Source organism: Sus scrofa, chromosome 3 (assembly GCF_054392235.1).
Source record: "Sus scrofa isolate SSC_HxYL_T2T_F1_AM1 chromosome 3, Sscrofa_HxYL_maternal_Yorkshire_Landrace_v2.0, whole genome shotgun sequence".
Lineage (NCBI taxonomy): Eukaryota > Metazoa > Chordata > Mammalia > Artiodactyla > Suidae > Sus > Sus scrofa.
In genome coordinates this window covers 59,486,119-59,505,092 of record NC_139385.1, presented here as the reverse complement: position 1 = coordinate 59,505,092, position 18,974 = coordinate 59,486,119, and the positions used below count along the sequence as shown (strand labels likewise).

The following is an 18,974-nucleotide window of genomic DNA, read 5'->3' as shown; positions in this document are numbered from 1 at the left end:
GTCTGTCTGGTTTTTTTTTTTTTTTTTTTTTTGCTTTTCAGGGCTGCACCTGTTGTATATGGAGGTTCCCAGGCTAGGGGTTGAAACAGAGCTGCAGCTGCTGGCCTACACCACAGCCACAACCACTCAGGATCTGAGCTTCATCCTCCACCTACACCACAGCTAACAGCAATGCTGGATCCTTAACCCACCAAATAGAGGCCAGGGATCAAACCCACAACCTCACGGTTACTAGTCAAATTTGTAACCTGCCGAACAACAGTGGGAACTCCCTAATTAGACTAATTTTTTAGAATGGTACTTTCACAGAGTTCCTGTTGGGGCTCAGTGGTTAACCAGACTAGTATCCATGAGGATACAGGTTCGATCCCTGGCCTTGTTCAGCGGGTTAAGGATCCTGTGTTGCTGTGGCTGTGGTATAGGCCAGCAGCTACACCTCTGATTCTACCCCTAGCCTGGGAACCTCCATATGCTGAGGGTACAGCCTTAAAAAGACAAAAGACAAAAAAAAAAAAAAAAAGAACAGTAGTTTCACAGCAGAAATGCAGTGAAGGTAGATTTCTTCATACTCCCTGCTGTACAAGTGCATGGCCTCCGCCATTGTCAACACTTCCCCCAGAGTAGGATACTTGTTGAAAGTGATGAACCTACAATTACTATGTTCTTGTCACCCAGAGTCCACAGTTTACCTTAGGGTTCCCTCTTCATGTTGAACATTCTGTGGGTTTAAGGATGTGTATCCATCATTACTGTGTCATACAGAATAGTTTCACTGCCCTCAAAATCTCTGTGCTTGGCCTCCTCATCCCTTCTTTCTCCCAGCTACTGGCAACCACTGATTTTTTTATTATCTGCATAGTTTTGCCCTTTCCAAAATGTCATATAGTCGAATCATACAGAATGTAGTCTTTTTAAAATGACTTCTTTTACTTAGTAGTAAAGATTTAAGTCTTCTCCATGTTTCTTTTTATTGGTTCCATTGCCACCTGAAATGCCACTGTGCTGCTGTGTTGTCTTGCCTAGATGGGAATCTTAGAAGGATTCAGTCAGAACCTCACTGATGTCAGCCGTGACTCAGTTGCTTCTCAGGAAAGCTTATGCCCCCATTGTCTGAGCTGTGGTTCTTCCTCTTGCACTGAAACAACCCATCATTATTAGAGTGAAACCAACCTGTCCCATGAAGGTCTAAATCCTGCTCACACTGGGTGCAGATCTCAACACAGCTCTGTTAGTGAGTGAACCATTCAGTAGTAGGTGAATTCTCTTTACAAGGATGGCAAGAAGTGACATGAAGGGCCAAGTGAGGTCTCTGAATGTTTGGCTGCCTAAAGTAGGTTTATGATACCTCTTGCTTAAACTTAAAAAGGTCAAGGAGTTCCCACTGTGACGCAGTGGGTTATGCATCTGACTGCAGCGGCTTGGGTTTGATCCCAGCCTGGTGTGCATTAAAAGGATCCAGTATTGCCACAGCTGTAACTATGGCTCAGATTCAGTCTCTGACCCAGGAGCTTCCATATGCCATGGGTGCAGCCATACAGTTGAAAAAAGGAGTTCCCGTCATGGCTCGGTGGAAACGAATCTGACTAGGATTCAAGAGGACACAGGTTTGATCCCTGGCCTGACTCAGTGGGTTGAGATTCTGGCCTTGCTGTGAGCTGTGGTGTTGGTCATATGTGGCTTGGATCCCTAGTTGCTGTGGCTGTGGTGTAGGCCGGCAACTACGGCTCCGATTCAGCCCCTAGCCTGGGAACCTCCATATGTCACCGGTGTGGCCCTAAAAAGACAGAAAAAAAAGAAAAGAAAAGAAAAAACAACTGAAAAGGTCGAAAGGATTGGGAGAATCCACTTTCAGAGTCTTTAATCCTGGTGAAGATCTAGATAAAGTGAAATTTTTCCTTTTGCTTCACTGGAATTTTCTCTCTCCTTAGCTTTTGTCTGGTGTACTGGGCCCAACTCTGCTGCCCCCAAGGTGTAGAGGGAGGTGAGAGGCACTGTGGACCTTCTGTTTACTCTGCTTTTCATAGCTCTTCATGCACCAGACATAAGTAGAGTCACCCTTAACAGGGTCCTGCTTGTCAGCTCATTCTGTCACACTCATTGTCCTCTAGCCTTTGTTTGATTAAGATAGTTGGAATCTTGGTCCTTCATTCGTATGTGACTAATTAGATGATGAGGCATTTGGCTACCTTAAGAGAGTTGTAGTCACTGTTATTTATTTACCTTCATTGAATTTCTTCACTCGGACGTTGAAAGGACTGGACAGAAATTACATCACATCAATACCAGTTGCTTTTGTTTAAATTGAACATATTCCTTGGGGCCGGTGTAGTTGGAGAGATGCACTCTGGTTTTCGTCACTGGCCAGACCAAAGTATGCAAAGGGTGGATGAAGTAGGGGGGTGGGGGGACCTGGGCAGGTACCACGTCATGCTGATCTTTGGAGAAATAATGGATGCTTTCAAAGTGTAATAATGAGAGCCATACAAGGATTTAAATTTTTAAACAAAGGCACAGTGTGGTTTGTCTTATGTTTTTTTTTCTCCTGTGGGTTTTTTTTTTTTTTTTTTTTTTTTTTTTTTTTTTTGTCTTTTTGTCTTTTTGGGGCCGCATATGGAGGTTCCCAGGCTAGGGCTCTAATTGGAGCTATAGCTGCTGGCCTATACCACAGCCACAGCAACGCCGGATCCTTAACCCACTGAGTGAGGCTAGGGATCGAACCTGCAACCTCATAGTTCCTAGTTGGATTCGGTTCCGCTGCGCCACGATGAGAGCTCCTGTGTTATGGTTTAATATAATACCTCTTTGGTGAATGAATGATTTTTGGGATGGGATTGGAGGAATTAGCTTTTTCAGTAGTCCCAGAGAGAGAGCGCATAGCAGGCTTGGGCTTTGGTAATATCAGTAGAGATGTATAAAAATGGATGGATTGGAGGTCTTTGGCCTAGTGGTTAAAGGATCTGGCATTGTCACTTCTGTGGTGTGAGTTTGATCCCTGGCCTGGGAACTTCTGAATCTACAGCCAAAAAAGAAAGGGTGGCTTAAGTTAATTTAGAAGGTAGAATCCGACAGGTCTTGATGATATTTTGCGTGTAAGTTTAGAGCTTAGGAGAGATGAGAGCCAGAGATACATATTTGAGAGTCACCATACCATCAGTTGTTTTCACTTCTGTGGCTCGGGTTCGATCCCTGGCATGAGAACTACATGCTGTGGGTGCGGAAAAACAAAATCCCCATATCCTCAGTAGTCTAGGTGAGATGAATTGTCTGTCCTATATGAGTATAGCTGAGAGAAGAGGATTGGGATTGGCTCCTGGGACGTGGGCATGAGGAGGAAGACGTCCTGTGAAGGAGTTGGGAAAGGAATGGGTAGAAGTCATACTGAAGAGAGTCTGTTGCTTTTGAAGTCATGAGAAGAGTATTTCAGGAAGATGGGTATGATTTAAGAGTATTTGCTGAAGATTTCATAAGGACAAATTGAAATGCTATAGTAAACAGTGGAGATTATGAAATTATTGTAGTCATCTGCCGCCTTGTCTGCCCTCGATAGCCACTTCTTCACTTTAATCAGGTTTCTGGTCAAATATCCCCCTCCCCCTTTTTTTTTTTTTTTTTTTTTTGTCTTTTTTTGTTGTTGTTATTGTTGTTGTTGTTGTTGCTATTTCTTGGGCCGCTCCCGCGGCATATGGAGGTTCCCAGGCTAGGGGTCAAATCGGAGCTGCAGCCACCGGCCTACGCCAGAGCCACAGCAACGCGGGATCCGAGCCGCGTCTGCAACCTACACCACAGCTCACGGCAACGCCAGATCCTTAACCCACTGAGCAAGGCCAGGGACCGAACCTGCAACCTCATGGTTCCTAGTCGGATTCGTTAACCACTGCGCCACGACGGGAACTCCCCCATTTTTTTTTTTTTTTAAGGCTGCACCCTTGGCATATGAAGTTCCCAGGCCAGGGATTGAATTTAAGCTGCAACTGCAACTTGTACCATAGCTGAGGCACTGCCAGTCCTTTAACCCACTGTGCCACAGTGGAACTCCTCAAATATCCTTTTAAGGAGACCTTTCCTGACAACCCGTTTTCTCTTCCATTTTATAAAATATTTAACGCCATTGTTTGTGCCCCTTCACCATTACCAACTAAGAAAGAAGGAACTCTGCCAGCTAGCTAGCACAGTGCTTTGTGAGATGAATACTGATTTTTAGCTTTGTTAAAATGAGGTGTGCTGTAAATGATTGATGAAATGCTGTAAAATAGCATCTCTGTGCCTTCATGTAGATTACTGTTTGCTTGTCACCCTTCCTGAAATGCAGGCTTAGTGCATGAAGACAGCAATTGTTCACTGCCACGTCCCCAGTGCCCAGAATGGTGCTTGGTGAATAGTGGGCACAATATCCACATTTTTTAGGAATAAAATCAATAAATGAGAACATCGGTTGCTTTGTACATTGATTTTTTTCACTTAGTGTGTTGATTTTTGTTTTTCTGTGTCTTTATATGGTTTTCAAAAGTAAGTATTTGATGGCTCTGTACTTGTGTCACGTGTGTATAACATGCTCAGGTGAGTCCCAGTGTTCTGGACTTTGGATCCTGTAGAAATAAAAGAGCCAGGGTGTGGACTTGGATTATTACCAGAAGAATCCAGTTTTTATTTCTACCTCTTCAGTTCCTTAAATGTAAGATAATGACTGGCAGAGAGTCGCTAAATGGACCAGGGAACCCCCAGTGCCTCATAGGTCTCCATGAAGGCTCGCATGTGGTAGGAAGAATGAGGGCTCTGCTACCCTGGAAAAGTGGGTTTCTGTCTGTTTGCTTATTTGTAATGTGAGAGACTGGCATCACATGCTTTCTGAGATTTCTTGCTGATATAAATTCATAATTTCTGATGTTATCGTGCTGTTCTTGAATTTTTGTTTCATGAGAATTAGAAAACATGGACCCATGGCTTTTAGAACATGTGTGCATTTCTACAGGTGATTTTTTTAACCTTGTAAGTGAACAAAAATAAAATATATTAATGTTAATCTTGCTAGGATAGATTTCAGTTCTTGTGAAAAATTATGCAAAATTCAAAATATGGAAAGTATAATAATTCTTAATTTTTTTTAGAAGTCAATGAAAGGATTCTATTTTGCGAAGCTGTATTATGAAGCTAAAGAATATGATCTTGCTAAAAAGTAAGTACCAAGCTGTAGACATGCCTTAATTTTCTAAAGACAGTGTGTTTACCTCACGTTCTTCTTTGAAATGTATAAAAAAACATTTTTAAGCAGTTCTTTCTAAGTATGTCCTGGAAGTAAGGGATTGATCACTCTATCTACCAGATTGAGGGGCCACTCTGGATTCCTTGAAGATTAAGCTTAGAATGATACTTTCTACATGTCTGCTGTTTATATATACCCAGGACAAAAAATCATTTGGCATTAAACTTTCTCTAACGATTGCCCTGGGTTAAAGAGAACTGTGCGTATATCTTAATTTCTTCCTGGTTAGATAGATATCTGCTTTTATCAGCTGGAAAATAGTAATGAGAATACAAAATTTCTCCTGTGATAATATTGAGCCTAAAATATGCTAATTTTTATTTGTCACTTGAATTAAGGAGTGGAAGTCACATGCATTTCCTGTGTTTTAGCTGGGTACAGTCCTGTTAGATGTTACTTTCTTGTTTAAAGGGGGATTGGAGTTCCTGTCGTGGCGCAGTGGTTAACGAATCCAACTAGGAACCATGAGGTTGCAGGTTCAGTCCCTGCCCTTGCTCAGTGGGTTAAGGATCTGGCGTTGCTGTGAGCTGTGGTGTAGGTTGCAGACGCGGCTCGGATCCCGTGTTGCTGTGGCTCTGGCGTAGGCGGGTGGCTACAGCTCCGATTCGACCCCTAGCCTGGGAACCTCCATATGCCGCGGGAGTGGCCCAAAGAAATAGCAAAAAGACAAAAAAAAAGGGGGGAGGGATTATATCCTTTAAGTTGTTAACTGGAAATTGTCACTCTTTTAGTATTTTGCTTTATGATAAATGCATTTACATGCATTGAAATTTTGCTATAATTACTTGTTTGTTTCGTCTTTCTTAGGGCTGCATCTGCAGCATATGGAAGTTCCCAGGCTAGGGGTCTAATCAAAGTTGTAGCTGCTGGCCTACACCACAGCCACAGCAATGCCGGATCCTTAACCCACTGCACCATTCGAGGCCAGGGATCAAACCCATATCCTCCTGGATACTAGTGGAGTTCTTAATCTGCTGAGCCAAACGGGAACTCCTGTAATCACTTTTTAATTTCTATGCAAATCAGAAAAAAATTATGTGTTCATTTCTCATGAGTGGGTAGGGATGGGAAAAACTGTTGGTAAATACAGCGTTTAGTGGTGAACAGAGTTTGTTGTATAGGTGCTTGTGTTTAAGTATTATCTTTTTCTTTCTGTTTCTTTCTTCAGGATATTTGTGAGTTACCTGGATGTTTATTTTAAGTAAATAGTTTGAGTCAACAATTAGAATAACAGTATAAGTTAGTTACTGGTTACTTTGGCTTAAGATATGCTCTCAGCATTTAAATACAGTTCTGAATGGGGTAATTTAAAGATTATTTGTTTTTATACTATTTTTAAACAGATATATATCTACATATATTAATGTGCAAGAAAGGGATCCCAAAGCTCACAGATTTCTTGGTCTTCTTTACGAAGCAGAGGAAAACATAGACAAAGCTGTCGAATGTTACAAGGTAAACTATATAAAACATAGCCTTTGCACAGCCTAATATGCATAATGCCCAGATTTACATAATAAGTAATTCAAATATGTTTTAGGATGTCTTGAAAATTAGCACTGGTAATCATAACTATTATGTGAAACAGCTTGGAATAGATTTTAAATTATTTAGCCCAAAGTTTTAGGTTATTAAGAGGTTATTATGTCATTAGGAGGTTAGCACTTGTACAAGAAGTTTAAATACCTATAAATTTTAAGTCTACTGTGGTCAGAAATGCTATTCTTATGTGTGTATTTCCTTCCTTTTTTTGCATTTACCTAATAAAAACAAAGTTTTTATTTAATTCAGCTTCAAAATTTTAACAACCTTGAAATAACATGTTGTCATTTAGAAAGAGAGTTATGAAAGTTCCCAGGCTAGGGGTCGAATGGGAGCTGCAGCTGCTGGTCTATACCACAGCTGCAGCAACTTGGGATCTGAGCCACTTCTGTGACCTAGGCTGCAGCCCAGCAATACTAGATCCTTAACCCACTGAGCAAGGCCAGGGATCAAACCTGCGACCTCATGGATACTCGTCTGGTTCTTAACCTGCTGAGCCACAATGGGAACTCTGTAGAAAGACAGTGAGGTTACCTGATACATTTTTATGTATGACTGTGTGGACCTTAGGAATCCTACTAATTTCTGATTTCTTTTTTGATAACAGCGTTCAGTGGAATTAAACCCAACGCAAAAAGATCTTGTGTTGAAGATTGCAGAATTGCTCTGTAAAAATGATGTTAGTGATGGAAGAGCAAAATACTGGGTTGAAAGAGCAGCTAAACTTTTTCCAGGAAGTCCTGCAATTTATAAACTAAAGGTAAAAAACTGAGCAAAACAAAGCATATAATAAAAGCAGTTGGGGAAAACTTAAGATACAGCTATTTCTAGTATTTGGAGTCTAAATGACTTTTCAGGAGCAAGTCTTAAACTCGTGTGTGTGGGGTTGGGCATGTGGGCAGTGGGTGAAAGGGGGTCAGAAGGGTACCCGCCCTTCTATAAGATCAGTAAGTCCTTGGGGTGTCACGTACAGCAGGGTACTGCAGTTAACAGTACTGTAATGTGCATTTTAGAGTTGCCAAGAGTGTAGATCTAAGAAGTTGTCATCACAGGAAGGAATAATTTGTAGCTCTATGAGGTGATGGATGTTGCTTTACTGTGAAAGCCATTTCATGGGCTATGCATGCACCCCAGTGTGCCGGCCGCGCTGTGTGCCTCAGGGATGGCGCCACATTTATCCTGGGGTGATTCATATTGTAGGGATTTTACTGTTTCCTCAATTTAAATTGAGCTGTCAGTGATACAAAATTGTGCTTCATTGGGTGAAAATTACCCATAGGGTGATGACAGTTTAGAGTTAAAAAGTTTTTAAAGAACTGTTGCCTGAAAATGGAAAGGACTGTGTTTATGGAATAGTGAGGTTTTCAGGCCAAAGTTAAAGACAGTTTCTCAAGTATGTTAGAGGTACTTACAAGTTGTTGCTAACGTATTAACTGATTCTGATTGTTATTCTTTACTGAGTAAAATGGCTCTTGGGGGAGAAAAATCTTTCCAAATGTATTAGGCAAACAGTTTTCAGGGTGTATTTTTAACAGGACCCCCTTGCTCTGCCATTTATACATGTTTCTGACAGAGTTTTTAAAACTTTAATTTTGAAATTAGAGATTTTCTTAGGAAATTGCAAAAATTGTACAGAGAGGTCCTGAATATACTTCATCCAGTTCTTTCAGTGGTTGGTTACATCTTAGTGTAGCTATAACAATATCAGAATCAAGATTTAGGCATTGGTGCATGTATGTATATTTTCATCTTACTGTGTGTGTGGATTTCCATAATCAGCACCACAGTCGCCATACAGAACCATCCATCAGCACAGGGTGGTGCTCTTTGTGCTGCCCTTTTGTGGTCACATTCACCCCTCCATCCCATCATCCTTAACTTCTGCTAACTGCTCATTTCTTCTGTCTTTATGGTTTTGTAATTTAAAATGTTGCAGAAGTAGAATCATGCAGCATGTGATCTTCTGAGGGTGAGTTTTTCATCCTGCACAATGTCCTTGATACCAGCCAGGTTGTGTGTGTCAGTAGTTGGTTCCTTTTATTGTTGAGTGGTATCTTGTCACATGGATGTGTCCTATGGTTTACCCATTTCCTTTTTTTTTTTTTTTTTTTTGTCTTTTTAGGGCCATACCTGTGGCATGTGGAAGTTCCCAGGCTAGGGATCGAATCGAAGCTGTAAGCTGCCAACCTACACCATAGCCATAGCAACCCGGGGATCTGAGCTGCATCTGCTACTCACACCATAGCTTAGGGCAACGCCAGATCCTTAACCCACTGAGCAAGCCAGGGATCAAACCTGAATCCTCTTGGATACTGGTTGGGTTCGTTACTGCTGAGCCATGACAGGAACTCCTAACTATTTACTTTTGAGGGAGATTTTGGTTTCCAGATTTTGGCTATTATAGATCAATAAATTGAATGATTGTGTACAGATTTTTTTTTTTTTTTTTCCTTTTTAGGGCTGCACCCACAGCATATGGAGGTTCTTAGGCTGGGGGTCTAATCGGAGCTACAGCTGTGACCTACACCACAGCTCACAGCAACACCGGATCCTTAACCCACTGAGCGAGGCCAGCGGTTGAACCTGCAACCTCATGGTTACTAGTCAGATTCATTTCCACTGCGCCACAATGGGAACTCCCGGATTTATAAATCAAAAGCGTTTTAAAAACTAGAAACTTTTTTTTTTTCCCTCTCTGTGATAAGCACACTTGGGTTTTAAATATTAATCTAAAATGTTAGGTATCATTGTACAGATTTATCTTATTACCTTTGTCTTATATCTCAAACATAGTTTTCTTATTGGCCGTGACAGTACAGTCCATTTGGTGACAGTGACATTAGGAACTATGTAAATAATGGGAGGGACTTATTTTTCTTGCAGTGTAAGAAAAGTTAAATGCTTCTGAGGCATCTTGATTTTCTTTAATGACTCTTTAAAGATGTTGTCTAAAACTAAATCTATGTCAGAGCCTCCCCACCCCCCCATTTTTTGGAATAGAAATCCATGAGATTGATAACTATTTAGCAGAGTAATTCAGTATCTCCTAAAATTTGAGGCTTATTTATAGTAAATAGTTTTCTGGCCCTTCTTTGCTTCTTCCTCTCTCTCATTGTCTCTCTCTCTCCCCCGCTTCTTTCTTTCTTTTCCTTTTTGGGCCGCCCTGTGGCACATGGATTTCTTGGGCCAGGGATCAGATCTGAACCACACTTGTGATCTGCACCACAGTTGTGATCTACACTGCAGCTTCGGTAATACTGGATCCTTTAATCTACTCATTGTGCCAGGTGTGGTGTCGAACTTGTGTCCTGACAATACAGAGAGGCTGCTGGCCCTGTTGCCACAGTGGGAACTCCTGTTTTTAAACATATAATTGAAGTCTAGGGCTTTTGCCATTATAGCAGGCAAATGTAAGTTTGTGAAATGATTCAGAAGGAAAGAGGGCGCTAGTGGAGAGCACAGTCTGTGCTGAGTGGCGTGAGCAGGGAGGTGAGTGAGCGTAGAAGGTATGGTGGCGCTTATAGGTGGTAGCTTCCATTTCCCCTCGGGGGATGAGCTGTGATCCTAAGTTGAAAGTGAGAGTTGGAGGAAAGAGGAGGAGTATGAAGTGAACTCTTCAGGAATTGGAGAAAATGAGTGTGTCAGAGGTAAAAAAGGACTGCGTCTCCCTGGACCCCGTGGTAGCCGGTCAGTGGGAGACCTTTGTGGCTGTCCCCTCAGTTCCTCCAGCCCTGTGGAATCCTGCAAGACTCACTCATGCTTGAGTGCATCCCCATCCACGTTGGCCAGGCTAGTGTCCAGATCAGCAGTGCCTGTTGGGAGTTCTCCTGCCTGGAACACAGCATCCAGCGTGATAGCCAGATGCCAAGTGACAAGTCCATTGGAGGAGATGACTCCTTCAGCACCTTCTTGAGTGCTGGCAAACGTGCCCAGGGCAGTGTTAGTCAACCTGGAACCCTCAATCATTGATGACGTTTGCACTGGCACCTACGCCAGCTCCTCCACCGTGAGCATCTCATCACAGGCAAGGAAGATGGTACCGATAACCACGCCCCGGGTCACCACACCATTGGTACTGAGATCATTGACCGTGTCTTGGACCCAGTGTAGAAGCTGGCTGACTGGTGCACATGCCTCCAGGGCTTCTTGGTTTTCCACAGCTCTGGTGGGGGAACTGATTCTGGGTTCACCTTCCTGCTTATGGGACGTCTCTCTGTCGATTATGGCAAGAAGTCCAAGCTGGAGGTCTCCATTTACCCAGCCCCCCAGGTTTGCACTGCTGTAGTTGAGCCCTACAACTCCATCCTCTCCACCCACACCACCCAGGAGCACTCTGATTGTGCCTTCATGGTAGGCCACAAGTCCATCTATGACATCTGTGGTAGAAAACACGATATTGAGCGCCCAACCTACACTCCTCTGAACCTCGTCATTAGCTGATTGTGTCCTCCATCACTGCTTCCCTGGGGTTGGGTGGAGCCCTGAACGTTGATCTGACAGAATGCCAGACCACCTTGATGCCCTGTCGCTGCATCCATTTCCCTCTTTCCACTTAGGCCCTGTCATCTCTGCTGAGAAAGCCTACCATGAACAGCTTTCTGTAGCAGAGATCACTAATGCTTGGTTAGAGCCAGCCAACCAGATGGTGAAGTATGACCCTTACCATGGAAACACATGGCTTACTGCTGGTCGTACTGCACCGATGTGATTCCCAAAGACATCGATGCTGCCATCGCCACCTTTAAGACCAAGCGTAGGAGTTCCCGTCGTGGTGCAGTGGTTAACGAATCCGACTAGGAACCATGAGGTTGCGGGTTCGGTCCCTGCCCTTGCTCAGTGGGTTAACGATCCGGCGTTGCCGTGAGCTGTGGTGTAGATTGCAGACGCGGCTCGGATCCCGAGTTGCTGTGGCTCTGGCGTAGGCCGGTGGCTACAGCTCCGATTCGACCCCTAGCCTGGGAACCTCCATATGCCGCGGGAGCGGCCCAAGAAATAGCAACAACAACAACAACAACAAAAAGACAAAAGACAAAAAAAAAAAAAAAAAAAAAAAAACCAAGCGTAGCATCCAGTTTGTGGACTGGTACCCTGCTGGCTTCAAGTCGGCATTAATTACCAGCTTCCCACTGTGGTCCCTGGTGGAGACCTGGCCTAAGTACAGTGGGCTGTGTGCATGTTGAGAACACCACAGCTGTCACTGAGGCCCAGGCTTGCCTGGAGCCCAGGTTGGACCTGATGTGTGCCAGTCATGCCTTTTGTTCACTGTACATAGGTTAAGGCATGGAGGAAGGAGGTTTCCTCAGGTCCATGAGGACGTGGCTGTCCTTGAGAAGGATTATGAGGAGGTTGGAGTGGGTAGTGCTCTGGGAGAGGATGAGGGTGGAGAGTATTAACCTTTCTGCTGCGATCTTACACTCTTGGGACCGTCTTATTTATGTTCTGTGGAGCTGCTCATTGTGGCCCTATGTCAATAAAAGTGGTATTTCTATTTCCTATGTAAAAAAAAAAAGTAAAATAGGATTGTCTTTTCCTAGGCACTACTGGTTTGACATTTTGCAGTTACAGGCCTGAGCCAGTCAGCCTGGTTGTGATTTCCCAAATTCCCAGCCGCCCTGCATTCGTTTGTCCAGCTGTGAGCATAAAGGCCCAGAGAAAGCCGATGGCAGGTCTTCCAGGGGAGGTAGAGGGCGTTAAGTGAGGAGTCTGTACGTGCGCATTGATGGTGGCACTGCCACTGGGGCACTGTAGCTGGATAGAGAAGGACAGTGTGGGTTTTTGGAAAATTAACACTTGGTGATGCCAGCATGTTGGAAGGAGCTCTTCAGGTGGTGGAGGCGAATAGATTGGCAGCGAGGGTGCGTGAGCCCGCAGTGAGGTGGGAGAGTGAGGGGCATAGTGGTCTGGGTGTCTGATCAAAATACAGATTTTGCCAAATGGATGGCTGAGGCTAGGGTACAGAACAGCAGGGATGAGGGCCTTAAAGAGTGGAGCAGCTAGGCTGTCATCTTGTGCATCTTTGAGCTGCTGTGAACAGTGACAGCTGTTAGGGATGAAGAAAGCTGGTTCCATTCCAGTGCTAATAATGAGGAGTGGGAGGAGCAGCTGGATGGCAGTCCTCTAGAGAACGGTGGTGGGGAGGGAAGTGCTCTGGAGGCTGCAGACTACCCCCTGTGTGTGTAGACTAGCAGAGAAGTGACGCTCCATTCAGTGAGGCCAGAAGGTGGGGACTGAGAAGGTAGCAGAGCAGTAGGGGCTCCAGAGGGGCAGAGACTGAACCAGACTCCGGGTTTCTGGCGGGTGGCAACCACCATGTGCGAGGATGTGGGGTGGCCATGCCAACAGTCTCTGAGCTGAGCACAGGCAGCCACCACTGCTGTGTTATTCCTTATGTTTCTCTCCACATACATTTCTGGAGGTTTAGCCTCTGGGCTGGCAGTGACTCTGAAGGGGCTAAAGAGGTGTGTAGGGTGGTACTCCTGGGGGGAATTTACTAAAGCTCGACATAGTTGGTTGGTATTTATAGGAGCCATGATGTGTTTAATTTTTTCATTTTTAGACGCTCCACAACATGTGAAGTTCCCAGGCCAGGGATCACGTTCAAGCCATGGTTGTAGCCTATCGGCAGCACTGAATCCTTTAACCCACTGTGTTGGGCTGGGGATCAAACCTGTGTCCCAGTGCTGCAGAGATGCTGCTGATCCCACTGTGTTGAAGTGGAATTCCTTTGATGCATTTAGAATTACACGGATGTTTCTCTAATGAACGGTTCTTTAAAAATAGGAACGGCTTTTAGATTGTAAAGGTGAAGATGGATGGAATAAACTGTTCGACTTGATTCAGTCAGAACTTTACTCAAGACCTGATGATGTCCATGTGAACATCAGATTGGTAGAGCTGTATCGCTCGGACAAGAGACTGAAGGATGCTGTGAGCCACTGCCACAAGGCAGAGAGAAACATGGCCTTGCGTTCAAGTTTAGAGTGGAATTCCTGTGTGGTACAGACCCTTAAGGTAGGTAAAAACTGTTGGGTCTCACACTTCGATTCAGACAGTTACCATGTAGCCCTTTGTACTTAAGCACTGCCCTCCAAGACTTAAATTTGTTTAATTTATGTCTAGCAGCTGTGAATGGAGACTTTTACTAGCATGGTTCAGTTTATAATAGGTGGAGTGGAGAGATTACTATGACCAACATTTTGGGGGGATGTTTTTATAGGGTAATGTAAAAGCAACATGGAGTTACAGTATAGGAACAGACAGTGGAATTTGTAGGCATAAAACATGTCATGTTTTGTAACGTGATAGTTTTGTAACTTAGAGTTCTTTTTCCAAACCAGGAATATCTGGAATCTTCAGAGTGTTTGGAGTCAGATGACAGTAACTGGCGAGCGACCAATAGGGACTTACTTGTGGCCTATGGTAACCTAATGTTCCTTACACTGTCCACAAGAGATGTTCAGGAGAGCAGGGAGTTACTGGAAAGGTAAGTCAACCTGTGGAGAATAAGTACTTCAGTGTAGATGACAGATTGCGTTGTTATTTCTGTAGTGTATCCAGAGGTGAGAGCTAATATGAACTACTTAAAAAGGGTCTTCTTTTGTGGGGATATTGTAATGGTTTAGTGTGACTTTGATTTTTAGAGCACTGTATTATTATTTAGTCTTTTTTTTTTCTCTCTCTTTTTTTTTTTTTCTTTTCATGGCTGCACCTGTGGTCTGTGGATGTTCCCATGCCAGGGGTTGAATCACCTGCATCTACCACCTGTGCCATAGCTTGTGACAATGCCAGATCCTTAACCCACTGATGAAGGCCAGGGATTGAACCTGCATCCTTGCAGAGACAACATTGGGTCCTAAACCCGCTGAGCCACAATGGGAATTCTGATTAAATTATTCTTATAGTCCAGTATCTAGTTTTGTCATGCTTAATAAAGAGTCAAGCCTGAAAATGAGGGTTGTAACTGCTTTTCCATTTTGTTAAAAAAAAAATGATAAAATCTTTTTTTTTTTTTTTTTTTTTTTTTGTCTTTTTGCCATTTCTTGGGCCACTCCTGCGGCATATGGAGTTTCCCAGGCTAGGGGTCTAACCGGAGCTGTAGCCACCGGCCTATGCCAGAGCCTCGGCAACATGGGATCCGAGCCATGTCTGCGACCTATGCCACAGCTCACGGCAATGCCGGATCATTAACCCGCTGAGCAAGGGCAGAGATCGAACCTGCAACCTCATGGTTCCTAGTCGGATTCGTTAACCACTGCGCCACAACAGGAACTCCAAAAAAATGATAGCATCTTAAGTGAAAAACGAGAGAATAAACTTCATCTGTCAGATGTTGTAGTATAAGCAGTTAGCATCTCTGGTATTTCAGAAAACACTTCAGGTTTAGCTTAGAAACAAGTGAAATAGAGGGTATGATTTTTCTGTTTTCCTGTGTTTTAATTTTGAGGACCAGTATCGCCAGTTGATTGAAATAAATTCTTTTTTTTTTTTTTTTTTTTGTCTTTTTGCCATTTCTTGGGCTGCTTCTGCGGCATATGGAGGTTCCCAGGCTAGGGGTTGAATTGGAGCTGTAGCCACCAGCCTACACCACAGCTCACAGCAACACTGGATCCTTAACCCACTGAGCAAGGCCGGTGATCGAACCCACAACCTCATGGTTCTTAGTTGGATTCGTTAACCACTGAGCCATGATGGGAACTCCCTGATTGAAATAAATTCCGTTGAACAAAAATATCATTTGGATTTGTGTGTTAGTTTAGAGGAGGGCTGACTAGAGCTTGTGGGCCAAACAAGGCTTGCTGCCTGGTGAATGAAGTTCCACTGGACCCAGCCATGCCTCCTTGTTGTGTGTTATCTGTGGCTGCTGACACACTGCAGTGGTGGAGCTAAGCACTTGTGATGGGAGGTGGTGTGACTGCAGAGCCAAGTTAGTACAGGGCCTTGATAGGAAAGTTTGTCATTCCTAAATGTGGCTTACACTCCTTTTGTCTGAGAAGTTAACTCTTACTCTCCCTCTGGCATGGGAAGAAGTTCTTTTCACTGGAGTGTAGAGGGTAGGTAGTTGTTTTTGTGTGTGTGTGTGTCTTTTTGTCTTTTCTAGGGCTCTACCCATGACATAGGTTCCCAGACTAGGGGGTTCTAATCAGAGCTGTAGATGCCGGCCTAGACCAGAGCCACAGCAGTGTGGGCTCTGAGCCATGTCTGTGACCTACACCACAGCTCACGGCAACGCCGGATCCTTAACCCACTGAGTGAGGCCAGGGATCGAATCCACAACCTCATGGTTCTTAGTTGGATTCGTTAACTACTGTGCCGCAATGGGAACTCCGGTAGTTTTCTTGAGGAAGGAGTTAGTATCTTGAGATGGGTAAGGTAAGGGAAGCATCAAAAAAAACTAGGTTGAACTTTTATTTTAGAAAATATTTAGGATTTTTTTTTTTTGGAGGGGGTGGTGATTATATACTTAAAAACTTTTGGGGAGTTCCTGTTGTGGCTCAGCAGAAATGAATCTGTCTAGGATCCATGGGGTTGTGGGTTTGATCCCCAGCCTCACTCTGTGGGTTAAGGATCTGGCATTGTGAGTGGTGGTGTAGATTGCAAATGCGGCTCAGACCCCATGTTGCTGTGGCTTTGGTGTAGGCCAGCAGGTGCAGCTCCAGTTTGACCCTTAGCCTGGGAACTTCCATATGCCACAGGTGTGGCCCTAAATAGCAGCAAAAACAAACAAACAAACAAACTTTTGGTCACATGAGAAAATGAGGGTAAAAAAAATTAATTTTTTTCTTTCTCTTTTTTTTTTTTTTTTTGCCATTTTCACCATTTTCTTGGGCTGCTCCCTCACCATGTGGAGGTTCCCAGGCTAGGGGTCAAATTGGAGCTGTAGCCACCGGCCTATGCCACAGCCACAGCAACTCCGGATCCGAGCCATGTCTGCAACCTACACCACAGCTCACAGCAACGCCAGATCCTTAATCCACTGAGCAAGGCCAGGGATCGAACCTACAACCTCATGGTTCCTAGTTGGATTCGTTAACCACTGAGCCACGACGGGAACTCCAAAAAAAAAAAAAGTTTCTTAGTAGTACTATAAAGTGCTTTTATCTTCATGGATACCCTGGAGGGGTCTTGAGACCTAGGGGTCCCAGGACCTCAAATGCTAGAAGAAATGTCTGTTGCTCAGATTTCTCATTATAACATACTTTAAAATCATCCTTCACATTTCTGTTAAGTGTTTGGTTTTGATTTTCTTACAAGATGAAGATTCTGAGGACAATTAGGATTCAAAAGCACTAATTAGTACATAGATTACAAGTAGTAGTGAGATACAGTTTAACTGTAGTCATGTATACAGTAAGAAGAACAGTTGTGATATTGATTATGCAAATATCTTAGTTACTTGTAATTTGAAAATGACATGCTTAATTTGAGAAATTTCAACTTTGAATTAAGTGATGAAACCATATGATTGAGAAGACGACATCATTCTAGAGCTTAAGGTTGAAGTATAGGAAGTATGTGGAATAATGAGCACTAGATGATTCATAATTCATCAGATAGAGAATACGAATTATTTGAAGTTAGAATGAGGAAGATGAAGCTTGAAATAAAGTTCTTTATTTTGGATTAAGATCAAACTGATTATTCACAATGCAATACTTTAATACCTATTTAATGTTTTACTATTACAGTTTTGATAGTGCTCTTCAGTCTGTGAAATCTTGTGTGGGTGGAAACGATGAACTTTCAGATACCTTCTTAGAAATGAAAGGACATTTCTACATGCATGCTGGCTCTCTGCTTTTGAAGATGGGTCAGCACAGTGATGTGCAGTGGCGGGCGCTCTCGGAGCTGGCTGCCTTGTGCTATCTCATAGCATTTCAGGTAATTCACATCCAATTTTGCATGTGATTGACATTTTGGTGACACTTTGTTGTATTTCACATGGAGATGTGGCTGGTACATAATGAAAATATGAATAAATCTGTACAAGTTAAAACTAGTTAATTTGATGGGTGAGGAATAAAAAGATTTATTACAGTACTGGTGAGGCTGCTGAAACAGATACATTGATGCATTGCTGGTGTCAGTTGGCATTGCTCTGACTTTTTGGAAGTTCAGTTTAAAGAATTTGATCTTCCGGAGTTCCTGTTGTGGCTCAGTGGGTTAAGAACCTGACTAGTATTTATGAGGATGTGGTTTTGATCCCTGGCCTCACTCAGTGGGTTAAGGATCTGGTATTGCCACAAGCTGTAGCACAGGTCACAGGTGCAGCTCAGATTCTGCATTGCTGTGGCTGTGGTGTAGGCCAGCAGCTGCAGCTCTCATTTAACCCCTAGACTGGAAGCTTCCTTATGCTGTGGGAGCAGCCCTGAAAAAGACCAAAAAAAAAGGATTTGATCTTTTTACTCTGCCATTTGTGGGAATAAGGAACTAGTCTCAAATATGGATAAAACTTGGTCGAAAAAGATACTTATAACTTGGAGAAAAACCTAAGAAAGCAAGTTTGTGGGTATGATTCTGTAAGCTATGAGAGGAGAGTGTGTTTACCACAAACAATTGAGAACACCCATATGTCATGTGTGTATGCCAGTGTATTATATTTAATATGTAGCAGTATATTTATTCATCTTTGGAAACGTGAAATTTTTTTATACAGAGAATGTGACATGGAGTCATGTCAGAATTATTTTAGATAATGAGATGCTTGCTGGCTCCTGTCCTTCCCCTGTCCATTTGTGTAGTTCGAATGTTTTCTTGCATTAATTTTGAAGTGAAGAAAAATGAAGAGTCTGCCAAAAAATGCATTAAGCCTGACTTGTAAAAGTTATTATCAGCTTTAGAGAATAATCTTTTGCTTAAGATTATTAAAAGGGGTTCACTGTAGAGTTATGTGTAGAGCATGTTCCTTCTTCTAGTTCATGTTTCCTCCATCTTTTAAAGACCTGCTTATATTCAGCTCATACTGTTAAGTGCCACTCTTTGCTCAGCAGAAGCATTTTGGCTCATCAAGACTATATGTTTATTAGTGCAAATTAGTGAAGTTAATGATATTTGCAAATTTAAGCACTAAAATGTTCTTAGGATTAATATTTTTATAGAATCCTGGAGTAGCTGACAATTTTCTTATTTTTAATGGATTTTTAAAATAAATGTATTATTAAAACACAGTCAACTG

The 18,974-nt window shown here is 43.0% G+C and overlaps 1 protein-coding gene and 1 pseudogene across 7 annotated transcripts in view; both read left to right on the top strand.

Annotated features, from left to right (window-relative positions):
• Positions 1-18,974, top strand: part of RGPD4 (RANBP2 like and GRIP domain containing 4) — a 69,959-nt gene that overhangs the window by 5,057 nt on the left and 45,928 nt on the right. For 4 of the 7 annotated variants that reach the window (XR_014839377.1, XR_014839376.1, NM_001444659.1 and 1 more), the window contains 6 exon segments: positions 5,106-5,173; positions 6,604-6,715; positions 7,410-7,562; positions 13,583-13,813; positions 14,140-14,285; positions 17,488-17,680. Coding sequence is in view for 4 of the 7 variants with exons in the window: in NM_001444659.1 (NP_001431588.1) it covers positions 5,106-5,173; positions 6,604-6,715; positions 7,410-7,562; positions 13,583-13,813; positions 14,140-14,285; positions 17,488-17,680 (903 nt within the window). In the remaining 3 variants the exon portion in view is untranslated. 7 annotated transcript variants of the gene reach the window in all.
• LOC146404652 (tubulin alpha-1C chain-like) lies at positions 10,415-12,195 on the top strand (annotated as a pseudogene).